General features: G+C 36.6%; 1 protein-coding gene across 5 annotated transcripts in view; it reads left to right on the top strand.

The window, feature by feature from the left end:
• The window catches only part of RARA (retinoic acid receptor alpha), a 237,003-nt gene that overhangs the window by 160,707 nt on the left and 55,022 nt on the right, over positions 1-21,274 (top strand). Inside the window, exon 1 of one of the 5 annotated variants that reach the window (XM_081932044.1) lies at positions 6,645-6,828. The exons of the other annotated variants lie outside the window; for them this stretch is intronic. Coding sequence (XP_081788170.1) covers positions 6,660-6,828 — 169 coding nt within the window. The 5' untranslated portion in view covers positions 6,645-6,659. Of the gene's footprint in view, positions 1-6,644; positions 6,829-21,274 lie in introns of those variants that run through there. 5 annotated transcript variants of the gene reach the window in all.

The raw sequence follows: 21,274 nt of genomic DNA, 5'->3' as shown, positions 1-21,274 counted from the left end.
AGCTGATTAGCCCCGGCCAGCACATTTAGTATTGGATTAAATCATATATCACAATTCTTTGTATTTCATAAAATGTTTTATTTGTTGCTATAATTTCAATATTTTTAAAAATGAGGATAAACTATGCTTGCTTCTTTTTCATTGCAGCTACAGAAAATTTGAGCAGCTAAAGCATTCATTACACATGTTCATTAATTAGAAAGTCACCTCTGCAGATTTAGGCTAGCAGATCTGGCTACAAAAATACAATCACTGGACAGTAACAGAGAAAATTTCCAAGATGGGGTAATATATCCCTTATTCATCCAAAATTAACGTGCTGTGGGGAAGGTCCAAGATTCAGGAGAAACCTTTGAGCATTCTTAAGATAAACACTTTTGGTGATTAGAATATATTACATTCTGAATGATTTTTTTAAAAGTATGGGATAACAAACTTTTGAAGGTTTGGAAATGCCCCTGTTATTGTTTTAACCAGAATGAGCATTGTCCTGTGAAAGAAAGAAAAAAATATTTTTTTCCAGTGATCTTTTTCATATACAACTCCCCCATATTAGAAAGTTTATGTATCTTGTGCAAGAATTTCTTTTTTAGTGGGAGAAAAGAATGGGGGATACGTGCGTGTTGTTTCTGAATGTTCTTAGGAAAAATCTGAAGCCTTGGGGCTTGGAAGGTACACTTAGGTTGGATTGGTATATTTTTATGGGAGTGTCATAAAAACACGTTCACACTATATCAAACAGTTTGACAAAAAGCCCTTAGGATTTTCCTTATCAGATGAAGAATTATTACTATTTTTTTATTCTCTGTGTTTGGGTTTTAGAGTTCTTTTCATTTCCCAATACTAACTTTTTTGGAAAAAAAAGTAAGATGCAAGTGTGATCTTGTCTTTTTTAGTTTTCTGTTGTTGTGAATCCCTGGCAGCATTTAACTTATGGGAAAATATGGTTTGACCATGTAACTGTTTGAAAACTCATCCTTTCTTTTAAGACTCTGTTCCTCAATGCATAGCAATTTGTTTTCCTATGTCCCATGATCCTTGATAGAACTTGGCATTAAACAAATATGGAAGGCCTGAATATTAATATTACAAATATTGCACAGATTTAAATAGTGCACATGGCATTATCTGTTGCCTAGAAATATACAATTAATGTTTTAGAGAAGATCTTGAGTGAACTTCACAGAAGCTGTACTGGATGATTATTTTGATTCTGGGCTTTCTAAGTTGCATGCTTATAAGTGTAGCAGCATTTTGTCTTTTCTGTTAGATGGATACCTGGAGAAAGGTTCAATATATGCAAAGAAGAGCGTTAAAATGCTTATTTTGAGAGGACCAGAATTTTCTATATAAACAGGTAAAATTTTGTATAATAGTCAAACATGCAGTAGTATTTGCATTATATGATATTTATGATTGCATCTATGAGTCTGTGCATCTTTGTGTGGATTTGTGGGAAATTATGATATTTATTACTGATGCGGAGCAGTGAACATTACTTAAAATGAGGGGTGGAGATTGAGAGTTAATTGTAAGGAATTACTGTAGATAACTACCTCTGAAAAGCTTCCTATGGTGATGTTATAAATTCTTCACGGGCTAAGGATAACATTTCACATTGGAAATGAATTGCCTCATGAGTCTGACTAAGCAATTGGGGCAAGGAGAAATGCAGAAAGGATTGTCTTGATTGCATAGTTTTACTTGTTCTTTTGAATTATCTTTTTGACAGTGTAAACGTTGAACATGTCTTTCTTTGGAGTTATCTTTTGATTGGGGAAATCAATATTGAAATATAGATATCATTTTAATAGATGTTTTACCTCATATTCCAAAAAGGTTATCTCGGTGCAAGTTTAGAAGTATGGGTTGTTTTGCAATATTATGGTCTTTGTTGAATTTGAATGGGGGAGGAACTTGATTGGTTAGTGATTGGAGATTTCTTGGGAAGTATCAGTTGATTGGTGGTTAGGAATGGTGCCATTCTGGTGCTATTGGTGCTATTTTGATGATTCCCCCTCATCAGTCTTTTGGGCATAGTTTAAATCAGGCATTTGACTAGATAGTAAATTGTATCCTGCTCCATTGATCTGGTGATAGCTTTTTTGTTGGGATGCTAGAATTCAAGATGAACTCTTTTCATCTTGATCTGCTCTCCCTAAGCCTAAAGAAACCCAATTAAAAGTATTTGTAAGAAACCTGGGCTACTGTTATCCCTTCAAATTCTTGTAAATGTTGACTGTGCCTGATCTATACTTACGCTTAATTAAGTGGACACAATTCTGCAAGCCCCTTTCTGTCTCTGGAGAAGCCATTCTAGTTTCTTGGGTTCAGTCATTATTCCATACTGCAAAAGTTACACAAATCATCTGAATAAAATAGATCTTTCTTGAAGTATTTATGCCAGTAATACCCCAGAATGTAAATTCATGAGCAGCATGTTATCCGAATTCCAAGACAACAAATTTGAATTGTTTGGATTTAAGCATTGTATAATTTGCTTTGTTTCTCTTGGACAAGATAGAAGCATAGAATTACTGACTCCCAAACATCTTAGGAGTTCATGGCTTAATTAGACATTATTTCAAATGTAGTATTTCAAATTTAAGAAGCATATTTTTCTTTTTATAAAGGCCAAAATCTAGAGAATTATTACATGGAGTTGAATATGTGACAATTATCCTTGCCCTACAAAGGGCTCATATCTGTTTGTAGTCCTGGCCTGCAAATGTGTGTTGGCTTGCAGAGTTCATCATCATAGGTAATGTTAGTTCAGTTTTTTTAAATATATAATTTAGCACTATGTTGCTTTAGAGAATTAGTGCAATTCCTCATTCATGTATGCAGAACTGAAAAAAAAAACATGGCTCAGTGGTCTGAATCAGTGCAAGGCTGCATTCTTGGTTTATGTGATTAAAATTTTGCTCTGATGAGTGGCTTTCTTTATCACACTTGCTTCTCCTCTTTATAACTAATATTTTACTTTATTTCAACCTCCTTCATGCAATTTTTGTAAATCAAATATTTAAGAGAAAAGCATGTCTTGTGCAAAGAAAAAAACAGTGGAAGTGGTGATGAGATATATAAACTCCTTTATGAGGAAAGGCTAAAGCATCTGGGATTTTTAATTTGAAGTGAAAGTTGGTAGGAGTATAAAATTGTGCATAGTGTGGCAATTGTGGGTTCAGATACATTTTTCCTCCCTTTCTCATAGTGGTAGAGTTTGGAGGGTGAACCTTTACAATAAAACAGGAATTTATGAACTTTAAAAAGGCGTATGGGTACTTCTTTACTCAAACCAGCAACTGGCATAGTCTGCTGGCACCAGTGCAGTGATGTAAAATTAAGGTGGTTTTAAAAGAAGACTGAGCAAATTTGCAGAAGTTTGAGCTATCAATGGGTAATTGTCTTAATGGCTTTTTATTATCATGAGAATCATAGACAGTACAGGTAATCCTCAATTTACAACAATATGCTTATTTACAACAATACTTGAGGTTAGAAGTTACAACAGTAACTTCCACACTTACTAGATTGCAGTACCCCCATGGTCACATGATTAAAATTCAAACATTTGGCAACTGATTCATATTTATGCAGTGTCTTGGGGTCATATGATTCTTTTTGTGACGTTCTGACAAGAAAAGTCAATGGGGAAGGCAGTTTCACTTTACAACAATATGACTAACATAATGACTGCAGTGATTTGCTTAACAAATGTAGCAAGAAAGCTCATAAAATGGGGTAAAACTCACTCAACAAATGTCTGGCTTAGCAATGGAAATTTTGGGCTCGAATGTGGTCGTAAGTCGAAGGCTATCTGCATCTCTTAATACCAGCCAGCTGCTAGGGAGTTAACAGTGGACGGAGGCTTTTGTGAACTTCCTGAAAGCATCTGGTTGGTCACCTTGGATCACAGAATTCTGGACTAGATTAGCTTACTGGTCTTCTCCAGTAAGCTCTTAATGTTCTTATCTATCTAGTGCATGTTTGTGAATATGTGTGTGTCTGTAGCAAAGCCTACCATTTTATTCACTGCTGTGCTCATTTTGAGCTATATGATATTATTTAGATAATTACGTGTCTAGAATGGCAGTTTGGAGATTATATAAAGACTGAATATTTCTTTTGATGATTGCTGATACTAAATATTGCTGAAAGCATGTTACAACTATTCAGTAGAAAGCTCTATTGTGAGATTTAACATTTCAATTGACCATTCAAGATCCTTGAGGAAAAAATAAACGATTATAGTGTGTTAATACCCTTTGTTTTAAAGGCAAGTGCAGAATAAATGTATGTAATGCAGTAGAATTTTTTTTAAAAAAATATGTAACTGCTGTTTGTAAGGGCCCATCAGTTAAACAATATTGTTCATGTGGAAATAGATTTCTTCCTACAGTATTTTTGTGGTGTGAAACACTGAGATATATTTGCCCAAATTTATTCTTCCACAGGGCTAAAGGACAAAGTACATTCCATATTTCCAAACCAAATGTATGGACGTAATAGGTTATCTCAGAGTATGATCTCTGAACTGGAAATTCCCTATTTAAATCCCTGGCAACTCAGGTGATTTGGGGTAAGCATCTGTCCACTATACTAGGTTATGTGGATAATAGTTCTGCCCTGCTTTCCATTGCAGGAGCAAGAACTACAGGAGTAATTCTGCTTAACAGTATTAGGTTGAACATCAGGGTGTCTGTCTGCTTTCTTTCCACTTGGCTGGCAGGTGTGATGGAATACTGGGAATTGTGTGTGTGTGTGTGTGTGTGTGTGTGTGCACACACGTCCTTATTGCTCAGCCTTCTTTTTCTTAAATGTATGAACAGCCTTTTAAAAAAAAAATCCTTACCGGCTCGCTGAACAGAACACCTTTTTATCTGTTTGTGGTAGGTCTGCTTTTGGCTCAGCGGTGTGGCTGCCGCATGCTGGTGGCAGCCCTGGCAGGCAAAGAGGAGGAGGAGGAGGTGGGGGGGAGCGCCCCTGTGATGTCACTGGGAAGGAGAAGGCCTGTGAGTGGGTCATTTGGAGGTGAAGCTTTTTGTGAGGAGAGTTCAGGCGGAGTTCAGCTGCATAACATTACGCAAATAGGGGGTGGCTGGAGGAACAGCAGAAACCTCCTATTTAGAGAGGGGTGATGCAGGCAAAAGGGGCCGCCCTGGCCAATTCCTTGCCACAAAAAAAGAGGGGGGGTCTGCTTGCTTTTTTTTCCTTGCGGCACTCCAGGGATGGAGAAAACACATGATGATGCGGTGTTTGCAGTTTTGTAGCTACAGACAGCTGCTGGAGAGGCACTTTTTTTTTTTTAACACCCGTCCTTTTTCTCTCCTCCCTTCCATTCCTCCTCCCCTTTCTTTATTTCATTCATTCATTCATTAATTTCTCTCTGTTTCCTTCTTCCCTCCTCCCCCAGCCTGCGCTTTTCCACATTTGGTTGGGGCTGCGCAAGACACAGCACACAGCAGGTAAGGAAAGAGTTAAACTGGTTGAGAGCCGACTTTTCGAGTCGAGGAAAGATTTTGTGCTGCCTTTAATCTATCAGTCCTATACATCACACACATACATACGCACACACAAAATACATGCGCGTATGCGCTCTCTCTCTCTCTCCCTCCCTCCCTCCCTCTCTCTCTTTCTCTCTCTCTTTCTCACACACACACACACACACACTCACACACACACATTCACACACACACACACCTTTTTCCCAGGGAGAGGAGAACCAAGCTTCTGGAGAAAAATCCTTCTGCATCCAAGACAATTCAAGGCCTCTGGCATCTTCCCAAGCATTGAGAACCTGACAACACATTTGTATAATTCCATTATTTTTCTCTCTCCCTTTCCCTCCTCTTTCTGCGGTGGGATAGAGGTGTGATTTTAATACATGTAAATGCAATCCATGATTGCCTCCAGTTCTCTGAGAGATAGCAAAACAATTCTTGAATTCTAGCATGAAGTCTTATTTTTTTTTGTATGCATGTATGTTTGAAACTTTTTCTCCCATTTTTTCTGAAAAGAGTTACTGCAAAGAAACTCCCTCCCTTCCCTTTTCTCTTGTTAGTTGGGAGAAGGAAGTATGGAACTGAATGGGAGGTGGAAATGTGTCCAAAATACTATCTAATACCAGGGAGCCTACTTCTATAAAGAATTTTATTCTTCCGAAGGCAGAACGGCTTGGATTCTATTATTTTTGTAAAAGTAACAAATACATTTTTTTATTTTTCTAAAAAATATTTGTTTGGATTTATGAATCTATCTTGATAGTGAAGCATAATTCAGGCTAACTTGCTAGCCTAATTTTCAAGGGATGCCTTTGGAATAGAAGAATGGAGATTTGAATATTGTCCTTTGGATGTTTTTTTCAAAACTTTCAGCAAGACCTTCTGTGACCAACCTGGTCTGTTTGGTGGATTCCCCAGCTGCTTTTGGATTCCCTAAATACCTCTCCACCAGGGATCAAGGGGGTGGGGGAGTGAAAGCAAGCAAGCAAGAGCAGCACCGAAAACAAAACAACCAGTCAACTTCCCCTCAGCTCTGTGAATTAAGTATCACTATAGAATTTTGCTCTTTCATCATCAAACTTTTGTTCTGATTCCCTCCTTCCCATTCCACACTAGATCCCAACCCCTCTTACCCCCTTGTTCTGCTTGGAGAAGATGTACGAAAGTGTGGAGGTAGCTGGTTTAAACAGCAGCCCTAATTCCTTCTTCATGATGGATTTTTACAACCAGAACCGTGCATGCTTGATCCAGGACAAAGGAGCTGTGAACCCCAATCCCTACAGCACCCCTGTTCGTAACCAGCACTGGAACAGTTCCAATCACTGTACGTATAATGTGATCCTCCGGGACCTGACTGCGTTAAGTTGACACCCTATTGCCCTGTTTCCTTATTCCCAGCTTTTAAGGTGACCTTATTAAGAAAGACTAGAGAGCCATACAATGGTGCGGACATTTGCAGTAGGGGAATCTGCCATCCATGGAATTTGAAATCCTTGGTTGGTTTATGGCAAGTGAAAACCTATTCTGTTGTATTAAAGGATAATTGGGTGTGTGGAGGCGAGGATGAAAGATTGAGAATGCATTGCTTTTGTAGTGCTTGGATACTGCCTTTACAAAGGTATGCATATTGAGATCTTGCTTTCCTTCTCCTTTCCCCCTTTCCGGTGGTAGAGGACTTCCCAATATACTTTCCCCCTTAAATGCATCACATCCCCACTTCTTGTTTTAATCCGTCTGAAGTGTTGAATTCTGCTTTGGTTTTTGGGGGTCTCCCCCCATTTTATGAAAAAAAGCCACAGAAAGCAGAGTGAATCTATTAAAAAAATAGAATTCCATATTAGAACAAGAGTATTATGGTATTTAAAATAATTTTGCATGCTTTGGCATTTCTTTATAATTCTTGTGAAACTTTATGTTATCATCACCCCAGATTGAAATACCTTCCTCCACATTTGCAGGAAGGAAAATTGTCTATTCTTCACATACACGTTTTAGTATTTTTTTTCTCTTTGAGCCTTTCTGACTTCCCAGTTTTAGATAGCTACTTCCACAACCTGTTTAATTTGATCCTTCTGTTGTTAAGCCATACTCTCTAAGTAATACTTGAAACTTAAATTTGTAAAGGGTTTGTGTGTATGTGTGTGTTTGAAAAATGTGAACAAATTTTAGGGAAGCATATGTAAGAAAGACTTGTGGTGCCAAATATTCTCCCCTCTTTTTTCCATCTCGGTGACAAAATCCAATTAACTAAAGAGTACACCACATCTTTAATCTTTCTATAAATATATAGGTGAATTGTCTCTAGGTGGATGAGTTAGCAAGTGGAAAAAGGAAAGTAGGATTTTGGAAAATAATCAAAAGTTGGGTGTAGTCCTTCAGGATCTTTGTCAGAATTTTTTTTTAAATATTGCATGCATCCCATTGTAATCTTCCCTCTGCCACGAACATTCCTCATTAAAATCACACGTCTTTCTGATGAAAATTTTTGAATACACTTTTCCCCCTAGCTTAACTATTTTCTTTTAAAGTAAATATTATTGTTTCTAATACCTTCCCTAATTTCTATCCCAGGTCCTACCTGGAGTGTACAGACTAATGTGCTTATGATTTGGATTTTAATTGTATGTATTCCCTTCTGTTTCTTTTGTTTTTCTCTTTGTTCTTTCCCAGAGAGATATACTTTGTTTGTTTTGAAATTAATTTCTTTCCAAAAGGTTGGATATGGGTGGAGATAGGGACGGGGAATAATCTGTGAAGCACAGTTTGATTCTGACTTGAGAAGCAGCATTGAGGGTGGACTTTGCAGCAATAAAAAAAAAGCTACTTAGATAATTTGCTATAATGTCTTGGACTGAACGATAAACTTTCTCTTGGAGAACCACCCACCAAAGTTAAGGGAAATAAGCACTTCACAGATATAACATTATGCCTTTTGGAATAGTTGTTGCATAAATTGTTATTTTGATTTACTAATAATCTTTAACTCCTGTTTTATTCTTCAGCAGGAAGACTTAAATGAAGGGATAAATATAAGCTTGGATTCTTCGTTTACAACATGCCCTCTAGTATCTAACACCTTTGTTTTCATGGCCCATGTTAAACTATGTCCACTTTGTCTTTTCCTAATAATGAAAGTTTGTGAGAATCCAAAACATTTTATATATTCTAATTTAGGGGCAGTTGTACAACAGAATTGAGGGTTAAGGGTTTTTTGGGGGGAGGGGGGGGAAACCATACCAATTCAGCCTAGAGATGAAAAACTGCTGTGTTTAATATTTCCCTAAGGGGTGTTATTCTATCTGCAGAAAATCAGCATGTCAAGAGAGTTGAGTTCTGGCATAATTTTCCTAATATGCTATTTCCTATATGCAGAAAAGGATTTCACTTAATCTTTTTTATTGATCAACACAAACTGCCTTCCTGCAGTGAGTAATCCAGGGCAAGTTTGACAAGTTGGTAATGGTTATTGTTTGAGCCTGTTCCAGACAGTCCATACAGTGATATTTAAAGCTAGACTGCGCTATCTCCATTTTGCAAAAGTAAGACTTGAAAATGCAAATTTGTCTAAGACCACCCAATGAGTTCATGTCTCACAGGAACTTTGAATGGGGAAAAACTCAGTTACAAAAGTGATCATTAGGAATCATAGGTTAAAGCTATGATCTACCTCAATAAATTGTGTGAATACTGATATTTCTATTTTTACCTTTGTTCATGTGCCAACCATCTCTCACAATCAAATGCATCTCTGGTAAAATAAGAATAACTTAATGTAAGATTTTAGTGAAGCCAATGGCACAGAGAAAGGATAATAACTATCTTGGTGTATTATCTTTGCAAAAAAATAGCTCTGGCAAAATGTAAAAATTATATTGGATTTTACACAACAGATATTGATTAATCTCTTGTATTGTAATAACTCTGCTCAACCATTGTTATGAGAACTTCTCCTCATAGCAACATTCTACTTAAAGCACCAGTGCTGTATAGTAAATCTCTTGCAGGCCTGACTATTCAATACCAACAATTATTCTTTCAAGTGAGGAAGCTAGTATTACAGAGCATCTTCTGAACTAAATGCTGGAAAGGTTAGGTAGGATATACTGTATTTTTCAGACTATAAGATGCTCCAGACTATAAGATGCACCTAGCTTTTGGGAGGGAAACAAGAAAAAAAATCTGCCTCTGCCTCCCAGCAATTTGCCTCCTTGCAGCAAACAGTCTGGTCAACTTCAGCACAGCCTGATTTAGCATGAGCACCTGATTGGCGGTTGGATAGGCCTCCTGGAATACCACTTATCAGCTGCTCCAGGCTGCAGGGATCACCGCTGCCTATTGCTGCCACCACCTATTGCCACCTCTGTGCATCCCACTTTCAGCCTCTGTGCCCCCGTTTCTGGCCTCTGCGCATCCTGTTTTTGGCCCATTCCAGGCGGTAGGGATTGCCACTGCTGCCGCCTATCCCCACTGCCTAGAACGGAGGCGGTGATAGGTGGCGGCGGCAATAGGCAGTGGCGATCCTCACAGCCTGGATCAGCTGATAGGTGGTATTTTGGGAGGCAGATCCAACCGCCAATCAGCTGCTTGTGCTAAATCAGGTTGTGCTGAATCTGATCAGGCTTTTTGCTATTTGCTGCAAGGAGGCAAATTGCTGGAAGGCAGAGTCCAAAGGGTGGGGATGTGTGGAACTTTGGCAACATTCACTCTATAAGACACACAGACATTTCCACCCAATTTTGGGGGGTGGGAAATGCATTTTATAGACCGAAAAATACGGTACATCTCTGAGCAATTCAACAGATTCATAAGAAGCCTAGTGGCACTTCCTCTGGCCCACAATTAGTTATCCGTTTATGCTATAGTTGAGTTCATATTGAATCACAAGGACAAGAATGTGGCTATATTTGAAAACATGTTAGATAACAGACACATTAACAGGGTTGCTACGAGGATAAAATGAATAATCCCCTATGAGCCACCCAGAAGACTTTGGTGGGAAGAAAACATACAATTGTGGAACAAAAAATCATTTTGCTGCAATCATATCTCTTTCTAAGACTCTATATGTCATGTAAGTGGAATTTGGAATTTGGATTTGCTCCTAATCCACTAGTGATTCTACGGCTGAGATTGGGCCTAAATCTTGGTTCCTTGAAGATTCCAATAGATTAATTTATTGGTCACTCTCTTTTTTTAAAAGCACAGATTATCAGTCTAATCGTGGGTCCTTGTCTTTCCCTAAAGTTTATGGATTTATTTAAGACTTAGACTTCTTTTAAATGTTTTATCATGTCTATATACTTTATCAGAATATAGATAAAGCAATGTAGACCTGATAAACATTTTTAAAAGGCCCTTCTTATTTCAAAAGGCCTAGCCTTTTGGTTCTCAGATAGTCGTGTCTCATAGAAGAGGCATTACTATGTTCAAGATTTTCATGAAACATTTACATTTTCTTTCATTTTAGCTACCACTTTGGACCCGTTAGGGTTCAGCAAATGTGGCTCATTGGTCACAAAGAATTAACAAAGACGTATAAAGAATCTTCAGACATTAACATTGAAATATACAACATTATAAAGAATGTTAAAATAGAAAAGCATATATTTATTCAAGAAGATAAGACATGCTCTCAAGCAGTTTGAAACACCATTAAATTAAAAAAAATCCTCACAATCAAATGCAGAATCCGACTGGCTTAAACATAGGTTCCTTTCAGCCTCATAGTTCAGTATTCACATGTACAGTATGCAGCTCATGGTGTGACCACATGTGAGGAAAGCTATCTGAGCACAGCATGTGACCTGTATGTATAGAATAATTTCATTTTGGTATTTTAATTGTTTTTATTTTTTAAAAAAAATGTTCACCACCCAGAATCAGTTTTTGAGATGGCGGCCATACAAAATTAATTAATTAATCAATAAACAAATCATATTGTTTCCTATGGAAGAAAGGCAGAGGAATAAAGATTTGTGAGGCACAATACATGACTGCTTCTATTAATATTTTAAATTATTTAATGGCTTTTCTTTTCCTGTGTTTCTTCAAGTATCAAAATAACATCGAATTAAAAATCAACAACTCCTGCTCTCCAAAGGGGATTGTTCATATCCTTTACACAACTAGGACTAATAGATGTTGAAGAAAATGCTATAGTAAAACAGCTGCCCTGGAGATTCCCTTTGGCCTTTAATCTGCAAGTGGGCTCATTAGATCTTTAAGAGCTGTTTTTATCGGATTCACCCCCCCCCCCCCCATCTTTGAAAAAACACCTCTCCTAAATGCTTGACGTCCCCTCACTGTCTACATTGGATTGGCTGGGGAATTCTCTTTCAGCCCCACTTTTCTTCTCTAGCAGTCAGGTTTGTTTGCTTTGCTTGGCTCCTAGTATTTTGTTCCCCTCTCCTGTGAATAGACTAGCGAATAAAACAAGAGAGTTTCCCCCTGGGATAGCTGCTTTGCTGATTTCTACCCAGCTTCCACTCCTTTCCATCCCTATGGATGTGTTCCTGCTGTTTTAAAGGAAAACAAAATAAAGCACAACCACCCCTCCTTCAAATCGGTACCCTTGTAAGTGAATGCATATGGATGCATAAATGTGTAGTTCAACATTTTTTTTTCTGTGTGTGGAGGGGGAGGGAATATTTGATATTTGTCATTTTCATTCCCCATTTGACTTAAGCTTTTCCCATGAGAAAAACAGGGGATGGGAAAGAAAGAAACCCCATACTTGGCTGCGATCTTTGGGGAATTTGCGTTCTCTTTTTTTTCCTTGGTAATTTTCATCTCTGCCTTTGAAAAAACAGGCTGGGAGGGATGGGCAGGCAGCAGGAGGGAGCTGCAGAACCGGAAGTCAGGGATGTCTGCAGAGGGGTTATTTATAGCTGAAGCTGGCTTTCTTGATGCTTTGCATGGCGCAGAAGGGAAATCTCTACCAGTTCCGTAAGGCTCACAAGGGAAATCCTTTTGGCACAGATTTAAATGGGAAAGGGAGCCCTACATCATCAGAAAAGATGGTGAAGTTTATCACAAGCTCTGAAGGACTTCCTTTCTTTTTCTTTTTTTCTCCACAGGACAACTTCATTTTTTTTAAAGACTCAGATAACAGTACATATTTGCTAGTCTATCCATGCATTTCTGGATTCATACTTACTTTGTATGTTCTCCTGCACATCCATTGTGCTTTAATTATACCAATTAATTATGCAGTATATTGTGCACTAATCATATTTTATCCCCAAATACCATAATTTAGCAAATAAAACAAGCTACTTTGCAGTGAATATTCTATAATCTGCTTTCTTCTGTCTTAAATTTGGAGTTTTCCTATAAGAATAATAGGGATGGAGAACGTGCAAGAGGTAATAGGAACAGTGACTACTATTAAGTATATAGATAATTAAACTTCATACTTCTAATTTGAGGAAGATTATTCTAACCCCATTTCTGATATTTTCCAGGGGAAACATTTTGGTTATGTTAAAACATATCCAAAAACTGAAACTAGAAATTATTTGGAGGAAGAAATAATATTTTGTTTGCTTTTACAGGAAGTCAAGCTAAGTGCAATTTCAGAGCCCAGATGTTTTAACCTTTGTAGAGTTTTTATAGATACATAAAATGGATTGATGACAACCTAGGTAATATTTAAGAATCTTTTCAGACTTAGACTTGATGTGCCTTCATTGATAACTGCTCTATAAAGATATTACATTGATAACTTTCTTTGCCAAGATGTGCTGAATTCAGCAGTTACAGAGTAGGACTAAAATTAATTTACATGTTTAACAAACCTTCTCCAACTAGCATTCATTAGAAATTAACCAAACTGTTCAGATTAAAACAGAATAAAATTGCAAAAATTATAATCTGTGGTGAAAATGAACAGGAACATATAAGCATAGAATTTCAGGGGAATATGACAGAATACTGCATACTATTTCATTTGTATTTAGTAGAAGACACTTTAATTTCTTCAACTCTAAATGTATATACTTTTCTTCATTGTTATATATATAAAATATATATACTTTTCTTCGTTGTTATTTTTTTTTAATGTACCATGGTAAAATTTTTGCAAACAAACTGCAGTGGCTATTAAAACAATCTCCTTTCTTATAGCAAATTTGACTTCTATCTGAGTTCAAATTTTTAACAGAATTGATGAAATATAAGTAGAATAAAATATGAAATATAACCAATCCTTTATGAAGAGTATAACTAAGTTTGTTTTAAAACAAGAAACAGCTTCAGATAATTTCTTAATTGATGTATAGGAACAATTACTTTTCAGTTATTTTATATAACTATAAACATTTATTTTTATAAACCCTAGAATGTTATATATAATTCTTGATGGGATTTATATTAATAATATGTTGATAGCTATAATTGTCCTAATAGACATTAATTCAGTCTTGATGATATAATTGTCAAAAACGTGATGATAAATAAGAACAGAAAGCAATAAAAGCTATTAAGTTTATGAGAAGTAATAAAGCACAAGGGTTTTGCTTTTATATCAGGAACAATATTAAAAGATTTCCCAAAATTAGACAGAAAATTAGCAATTAGCTGATTTTGCTCAAAATGAATTGTGATATCGAGCACTTGGAAAAATTTGATGTTTGTAGATTTAGGGCCAATGTTTGATTCTTGGTCATTGACTATAATGAACTTGATTTGATTCTATTCATACTTATCATAATTTTTAATGGTATTGTAACTCAATTTAGTTAGCAGAGAATGTGGCACGCATGCCATAGGTTCGCCATCGTGGCTCTATATCTTTAAAATAAGTTTGACCAGCAATATTTTATTGCAAGGCGGATTTGAAGTATTTGGCAACACAGGAACATACAACTCACTTATACACTTGAAAGAGACACCCAAGAAAACTGGCCAGAATCTTTCATGCATATGTTAGAAGCTACTCTTCAAGTGGGGTTTAATTTACTGGTTAAAATCATTGTGAAAGGATCTAGTTGCAGAAGGTAGAAGATATCAAAAGCACACAAGATTTCTCTCCTTCAAGGCCGTCTCATGTCTCCAAAGTAAATCCTCTTCTGATATTAACATGCTTCATTGTGTCCAGAGTTAAATTTTTGTTCCTGTTTTTTTATATTGGATAAGTCCCTCATTTGACGCTCAATGCAATATTCTAAACATCTTCTAGGCTTTGAATAATTTGAAGGCATGGCGTGGAGGAAGGGGGTACTGCTAATGGGTGTGGTAGTGTGGTGAGGTTGGTCTGTTCAGTTTTTATTTCAGAAATACAGAACTAGCTGAACAGGAAAAGAAAGATCTAGTGTCTAAGTTTTGGATGTTCAACTTTGGATACAGAAAGTTCTAGGTCTATTCCTCTGGCATTTTCAGGTAAAACCAGAAATAATTTTACCTGAAAACCTGAGTTAGTCAATTTTGCCCGTAGAGGATTTGGCTGCAGTTTCCTAGGTTCCCAAACCTTAACATCAATTGTACCCTTTGCATTCTGATTGGAAATTGATATTACTTAAATGTTCCTTCAGCAATTTGAAATGTCTCCACAAATTTAAAAATAACATGTAAGAGAAAAGGTAGGTTATCTAGATTTTCTTCCTGAAATATACTTTCCAGTTGTACAGAAAATTGTATTGCTCTGTATGGAGGAGGAGGAGGCTCAGTCAAATGAGCATTTACAATTAAGACAAATAACAAATATATGGGTTCAATAAGAATAAAGTTTCAGATTCAATTCTTCCTTGGACAGCTTATCTTAGCCAGTCCTATATACTATGACTCTTATAAAGATATTATATGATAAACTCAAGAATGTGAACTGATCTTTATTTTCCTATAGAGGCTAGAGTTATTACTTTACACAATTATGAGAAATATAATATACAGCAAGGGAAAATTGAGGAGGCTGGATTTCCTTGAATCTGAAATATCTCAGTATTATGGTCCTGGACTAGATTGGTCTTACTGTATTTAATGTGTCACAATGAGATTGAAAATCATGCTTTGATAACTCTGCTTTTTTCTATTCTGTTCTCTTTTATCAACTTTATCTTGTCTTGCTTTTCCCCACACCAAGATCTCTGGTGGTATACCCATTTTAGTCTCCTGATAATTTCAACACTAATTTTTCACACACATCATATGGGCTGAATACTTGGGTTATGTATTGGGTTGTATCTCCTATCATCCTTGCCCAAATTGTAATTGTAAATGAGAGGCTTTCTGGGTATATTCTTTCCCCTATAGTAAATACTTAGGAAGGCCTCTATTATCTCATGTTTTCTTAAGTTATTGGTCTAGTTTAGGCTTATCATAATAATTACTGAGATAATGTATGAAGAAGTACTTTGAACTCTCAAAAGTAATTGTGGTCATTAGGCCTTCTATCTTTCAGCTCAGCTATGTTATCACAGTTTTCCCCCCTAATGTTTTGTAGTCCTAGATAAAAAAAAAGAAACACCAAATGTTTACTTACAAATTAACAATGAGGCCCTTTAGGAAGTTTTCTTGCACAAGTCCCGCTGAGAAGGAAAATAGCAGCAGAAGAAAGTGCCTATGTGTATTTATTTATTTATCTCCCATTCTGCCACACTTTATATCACCTTCCCTTTGCCCTTCTTTCTTTCTTATGAGGTTATTAGTGTTGTAGGGCAAGGGAGTAAGTCAAATATGAATCTTCAGAGAGCAACAATAGTTAACTTTAGTCTTTTGATGAAGGAGCATTATATGTCTTGATATGGATGGTTAGTGTAAAAATGCCTCTGTAATTTAATTTTGCCCTAGTTAAGGAATAGCACAAAATATGTTTGATAGCCATCCACTATGGGATTAGTTTAAGGCCTGTGCCTGCTCAGTTGTTTATCTCTTGGATCTAAATAGCAAGTATTCAGGACAGGAAGAGTTGGAGTAGAACATTCTACTCTATTGATGCAATATGAATAATAAAAATAAACAAGCCAGAGCAACTAATGAATACAAGTAAAGAAGACAAAGGAAATTAGAATTTCATTGGACTTTTACCAGGAAAAGATAAGTGAAACATAATAATATCATTATAACGATAAGATAAGAGTTATGTAAATTTAAAAATAATGTGAAAAATCATGTATTTTGTTTGATTCCCTTCTGCCAATATCAATTCTTAATCTGGAAACTGGGAACATTTGGAATTATATGGGAGAGGTTTATAGAAGAATCATTGAAATGCACTTTAAAAAAAATATTGTGAATTCATGCATATGCTACCACAATGCTAACTGCTGCATTTCTACAGCATGTTGCAGCTTTCTTCGTTGATTTGACATGAATTCTTTCATAAGGTCCCTGGTATAACAAATGATAGCTTTTTTTTTTACTGAAATGTAAAAGTAAAGATTTTTTTTCAAGGGTTTTTGATCTGATCTAGTCAAACAGTGGCCATACAAAAAGACCCCATACCATTTCATTAAAAGGAAATTAAAAGTGCTATTTGTGAGAAAGCAAATTCTCTCTTTGGGACTTACAGACAGGTTAATAAAGAAATGCAGCTTGTTTGCTTGGTGGATGACTCTCAGTGGAGGAGTTGGAGAAGGCTCTTGGCCAAATTGATGAGATGTAATAATGTTGCTAATGTCCCCCCCCCCCTTTTCCCCAGTGTTTGCAGTGAAATAGGTATGATGCCACTCGCCCAGATAGTACTCTGTAGATTCCATTTGTGTGTGTGTGTGTGTGTGTGTGTGTGTAAAAGAAGGAGATACATTACAAATTAGCAAGTGTGTGTGTGTGAGATATATATGTGTGTGTGTGTGTATACAGTTATACACATCTATCTTATCATCTATCTATCTATCTATCTATCTATCTATCTATCTATCTATCTACATCATGAGGCAGATCAGAATTTCAAAATTTCAGGGTTCTGAAAACTGTTTACTTTCCTTCCTATAATATATTATATATTTTGAATCCTAAGCAAATATAGATTTTCATTTGCATAATTGTATAAATTGTGGGATGAGGCTTTTTCCTTATGTACCATTTTGATATCTGTTTATACTCATTGTGAAATATAAGGACATTCTTGTATTAATCTCTGGAGGTTCTTGAATACTATTATGAAATGTAGACCAGCACTTTTCATAAGACTCTGAGAAACCTCAGTAAGGGGAAAAATGAATGGTGGATCAGCTTCATTGAAATGTGGTTCATCTGTTTTTGCCCGAAGGTGCTCTGAAGGTGTTGAACATGCTTTAGGACTGTGTATATGAGGCTAGGTCTTCAGGCTTGTTCTTCCTCAACAGATAAATATTTGTTGAAAAGAATTCTAGATTATCACTAGTGTTCTATCCTCACCTTGAGCTGTTTTTTCTATTTGGCCCACATCCTGGGATAATAATAATATTCAAAGCTGACTGACTCTCAATGACTCTTAAAGACTATTTTGAGACTAATTTAAACTAGCACGAACTATAAACACTAAATAAAATTCAATTGTAAATGTACCAGGCCTATTGACTTATGATGTACTTAGCAATTTCCATTGCTAAGCAAGTTAAGGTTATTGTGTGAGTTGTGCTGGATTTTATGACCTATTTTGCCAAGTGAATCTAGCTTCCCCCATTGACTTTGCTTGTCAGAAGCAGACTGGGAAGGTCACAAATGGAAATCACATGTCCCTAGGATGCTATACCTGTCACAAATACATGTTGGTTGCCAAGCACCTAAGTTTTAATCATATAACTATGAGGATACTGTATGAGTTGTAAGTGCAAGAGCTATTCATAAGTCATTTTTTTCAGTCAACATTTTAAACTACAGATGGTACTCATTGTAAGTCAAGGATTTCCTGTATACAGTGCTGACGTAACACTAATAACAGTGTAGGAAGTTATCACCTAGCCCTCTCCCAGAAAAATGAAATATCCTAGGAAATATTGATAAGGCAGAATATTATATTTTCCTGGATGTGAAAAAGGGAGAAACACATTTTAAACACAGAGTAAATTCCTGCAGCTTCCTGCTCATCCCCACTTTGTCAATGGGCCATTAAGAAGGCCAAGCTAGTCCACTTTACATAATAAAGAGTTCAGCTCCAGGGGGATGGGTGTAGAGTTCTGGCAGTGACAATGAAGGCATGATAATATAAGCCTTTACTCAACTGACCACATGGCATCTGAACTCAATCAAACCTGGATTCAAAACTCAGCAGCCTAGAGGGTTGCCCTTGCATGGGCCCATGGGAGTATCAGAATACATTTCTTACACAGGAACAGGAAACAGAGAGGTGGGGCAGAACAGATTATAAAAAGCCCCTCCATCTACCCTTCTCTTCCCTTCTCTTCTTCTCCACCAACATTGAAGCATGTGATCACCTTTTCTGTTCAGGGCTCAAGCCATGTGGTCCTGTCCACCATTAAACCATCTTTCCAAGCAGCCTCCATGTCTCCAGTGTCTTTTTCCCCACTTGGAGCCGAACCCAGAAGGACATTTCTTTCAACAACAGTTCAGGGAGGTAAACTTAATAAACAAAATTACTATAGCAAGAAAAGAAACCCATTCATGGAAAATTATTAGATATTGCAGATAGTCCTATCTAGAAGCCACAGTTGTAGATTTTGAAGTCTTCCTTCCATACAAGCACGTTCATGTATTGCAAAGGATAAGCCCATTGCTCTGTTGAAGCTCCTGGCAGAAAGCTAGTTAGCCCTGAGTCAGGAATAAGGGAAGTTTTAAGACACTGAGCTCAGTGATTTTTCTGGCCTCCCTGGTTTGTGTTATCTGTTTGCTGTTATTTGTAAAAGACTGGGTCTCTGCTCTTTCCAACCAGCACAGGAATGTGAAGCATGCTGGGGCCCTTCTGTGCTGAGATCTTATCATTAGTCAGGAAGCCACATACAGCCCTTGCCTCCCAGCCACACCCTGAAATGCAGCTGCCCTGAATCAGAAAGGAGAGAGGTCAGAGTCTTCATTTTCCCAATCCAAATTACTCCCAACTTTTGAATTTTAAACATTATCCTTTTAGCTAGATTCTCCCAGGATTCTCCAAGGAAAGGAACTGATGTGGAATAGATAATACGCAGAAATATACAATTCTATAACTCCTACAAATCCCCAGATAGTTTCAGGCATTGCTGCTGAAAAGGATAAAGATGAAACTAGTAATCTAATACATAAAATGGCCACCAAAATGGGATAGGATAGCAGAGCCCAAAATTTAAATCCACATTGATAACCCAATCCCTTATAAAATAGACATATACAATATTACTTTATGCCATTAATGAGTTAAATAGCTCTTAATAAAAATTTAAATCAATTTTATCAATATTGTAAGCGAGCTGAAAATCTTTAGTCAATAAAAAATAGGTCTACTAAACAGATATATGCTATTTTATAGAATGTCTAGATTTCTCCTGCACTTAAAAATCCTTTTGCAAACATAAAGTATAATTAATAAAAATTAATATTGGTCCATGGCTTTGTGGTAATGGAAAAGACTGGAGCCCTAACTTTGCCCTCAAAGAATAAGCAGAAGTAAATAATTTTAGGAACCCAAGACCTGCTTTCAGTTGCCAGTGCACCAACTGATTTTAATAATCAAGAAAGCAGTGAGTAATGTTAAGTTTTTTCCTATTTGGTAGTGTTGGCTCTGTCATTGAATAAATTGAGACAGCCATAAAGGAGCAGATCACAGTACAGAGATGCACAAAATGGCCCCATAGTCCCACATAGCCCACAAAATCTTGAGGATGTTCTGAAGAGCCTGCCAAAAATTTGATAAACAGAGCAGACAAATGTAACCCTTGTTAGAAGGGTTATTACTTATTTTGATTTAATGTATAATGATTATAAATGTTAATTTATTGTTTAAATTTCTACATGTATAACTAAACAAATGTGCATATTTGCATCCTTTTTCCTCTTGACAATAGAAATCTTAGTTTCAGAATGAGATAGTGTTAATCAAGCAGACCGGAATCCCAATATTTTACATAATCTCTGTTTTATTGAAGCTAAAGATTATATTTTTTGTTTTCTCCCCCTTTTTTTAGAATGGGTTAGTTATATACCTCTTTGGCATGGGACAGAACTTGATTATTCTTTTATTCCATATATCGTTTACTTTATAAGAATTGAGTGCTATTAAATTAAGTATTGGAGCTGAGCAAGCTGTTTTATCTTCTCTCTGTCCTTGTTCCAAGACTATAAGAACTAAGTGCAAACACTACCAACTAAAATGGGTTGTGCACGAGGGTATCTGTTGATCCAGCTGTGAGATGTAATGTGCAGATGTAATGTCAGGGACAAGGGTCCTGTTTATTCAGTGGCATCTCAGTGGATCAGAGTTGGAGATTCTGGTGTATGGCAAAAAACATGCAGTCAGCATGAGCTGTTCCTCCTGTGAAGATGCCTGAATGTGTCTGATTGGGTTTCCTGTGCAAAGGGCTCAAGGAAAGCAAAGTTTTGTGGATTTCAGGCAGGCAAATGAAGCTGTTATTCCTTTTAGGAATAAAGGAAGATTCTCTTAGATGCAGCCTTAATATCTGGTTCAAAGCCAAACTTCTGTTTCCACACTTATCTGTACGAGGGGAAAGGAAACAGAAGGCTAGTAGGTTAAAACATAAAATGTGGAGATTCTCCAAGGCAAGCACATGCATACAATCCCTTGTTTATTTTAAATTAATATATGTCAATAAGTCCCTGCCTTACCCTGAGATGAAATTAACCTTGAATTATTTACAGGGGGGGTGGGGGTTGAGGGTGGTTCTGTTCTTACTTGTTCCTGCTCT

The sequence above is a fragment of the Natrix helvetica genome, assembly GCF_964273705.1.
Source record: "Natrix helvetica genome assembly, chromosome: Z".
NCBI lineage: Eukaryota > Metazoa > Chordata > Lepidosauria > Squamata > Natricidae > Natrix > Natrix helvetica.
This window is presented reverse-complemented; position numbering and strand designations above follow the sequence as displayed.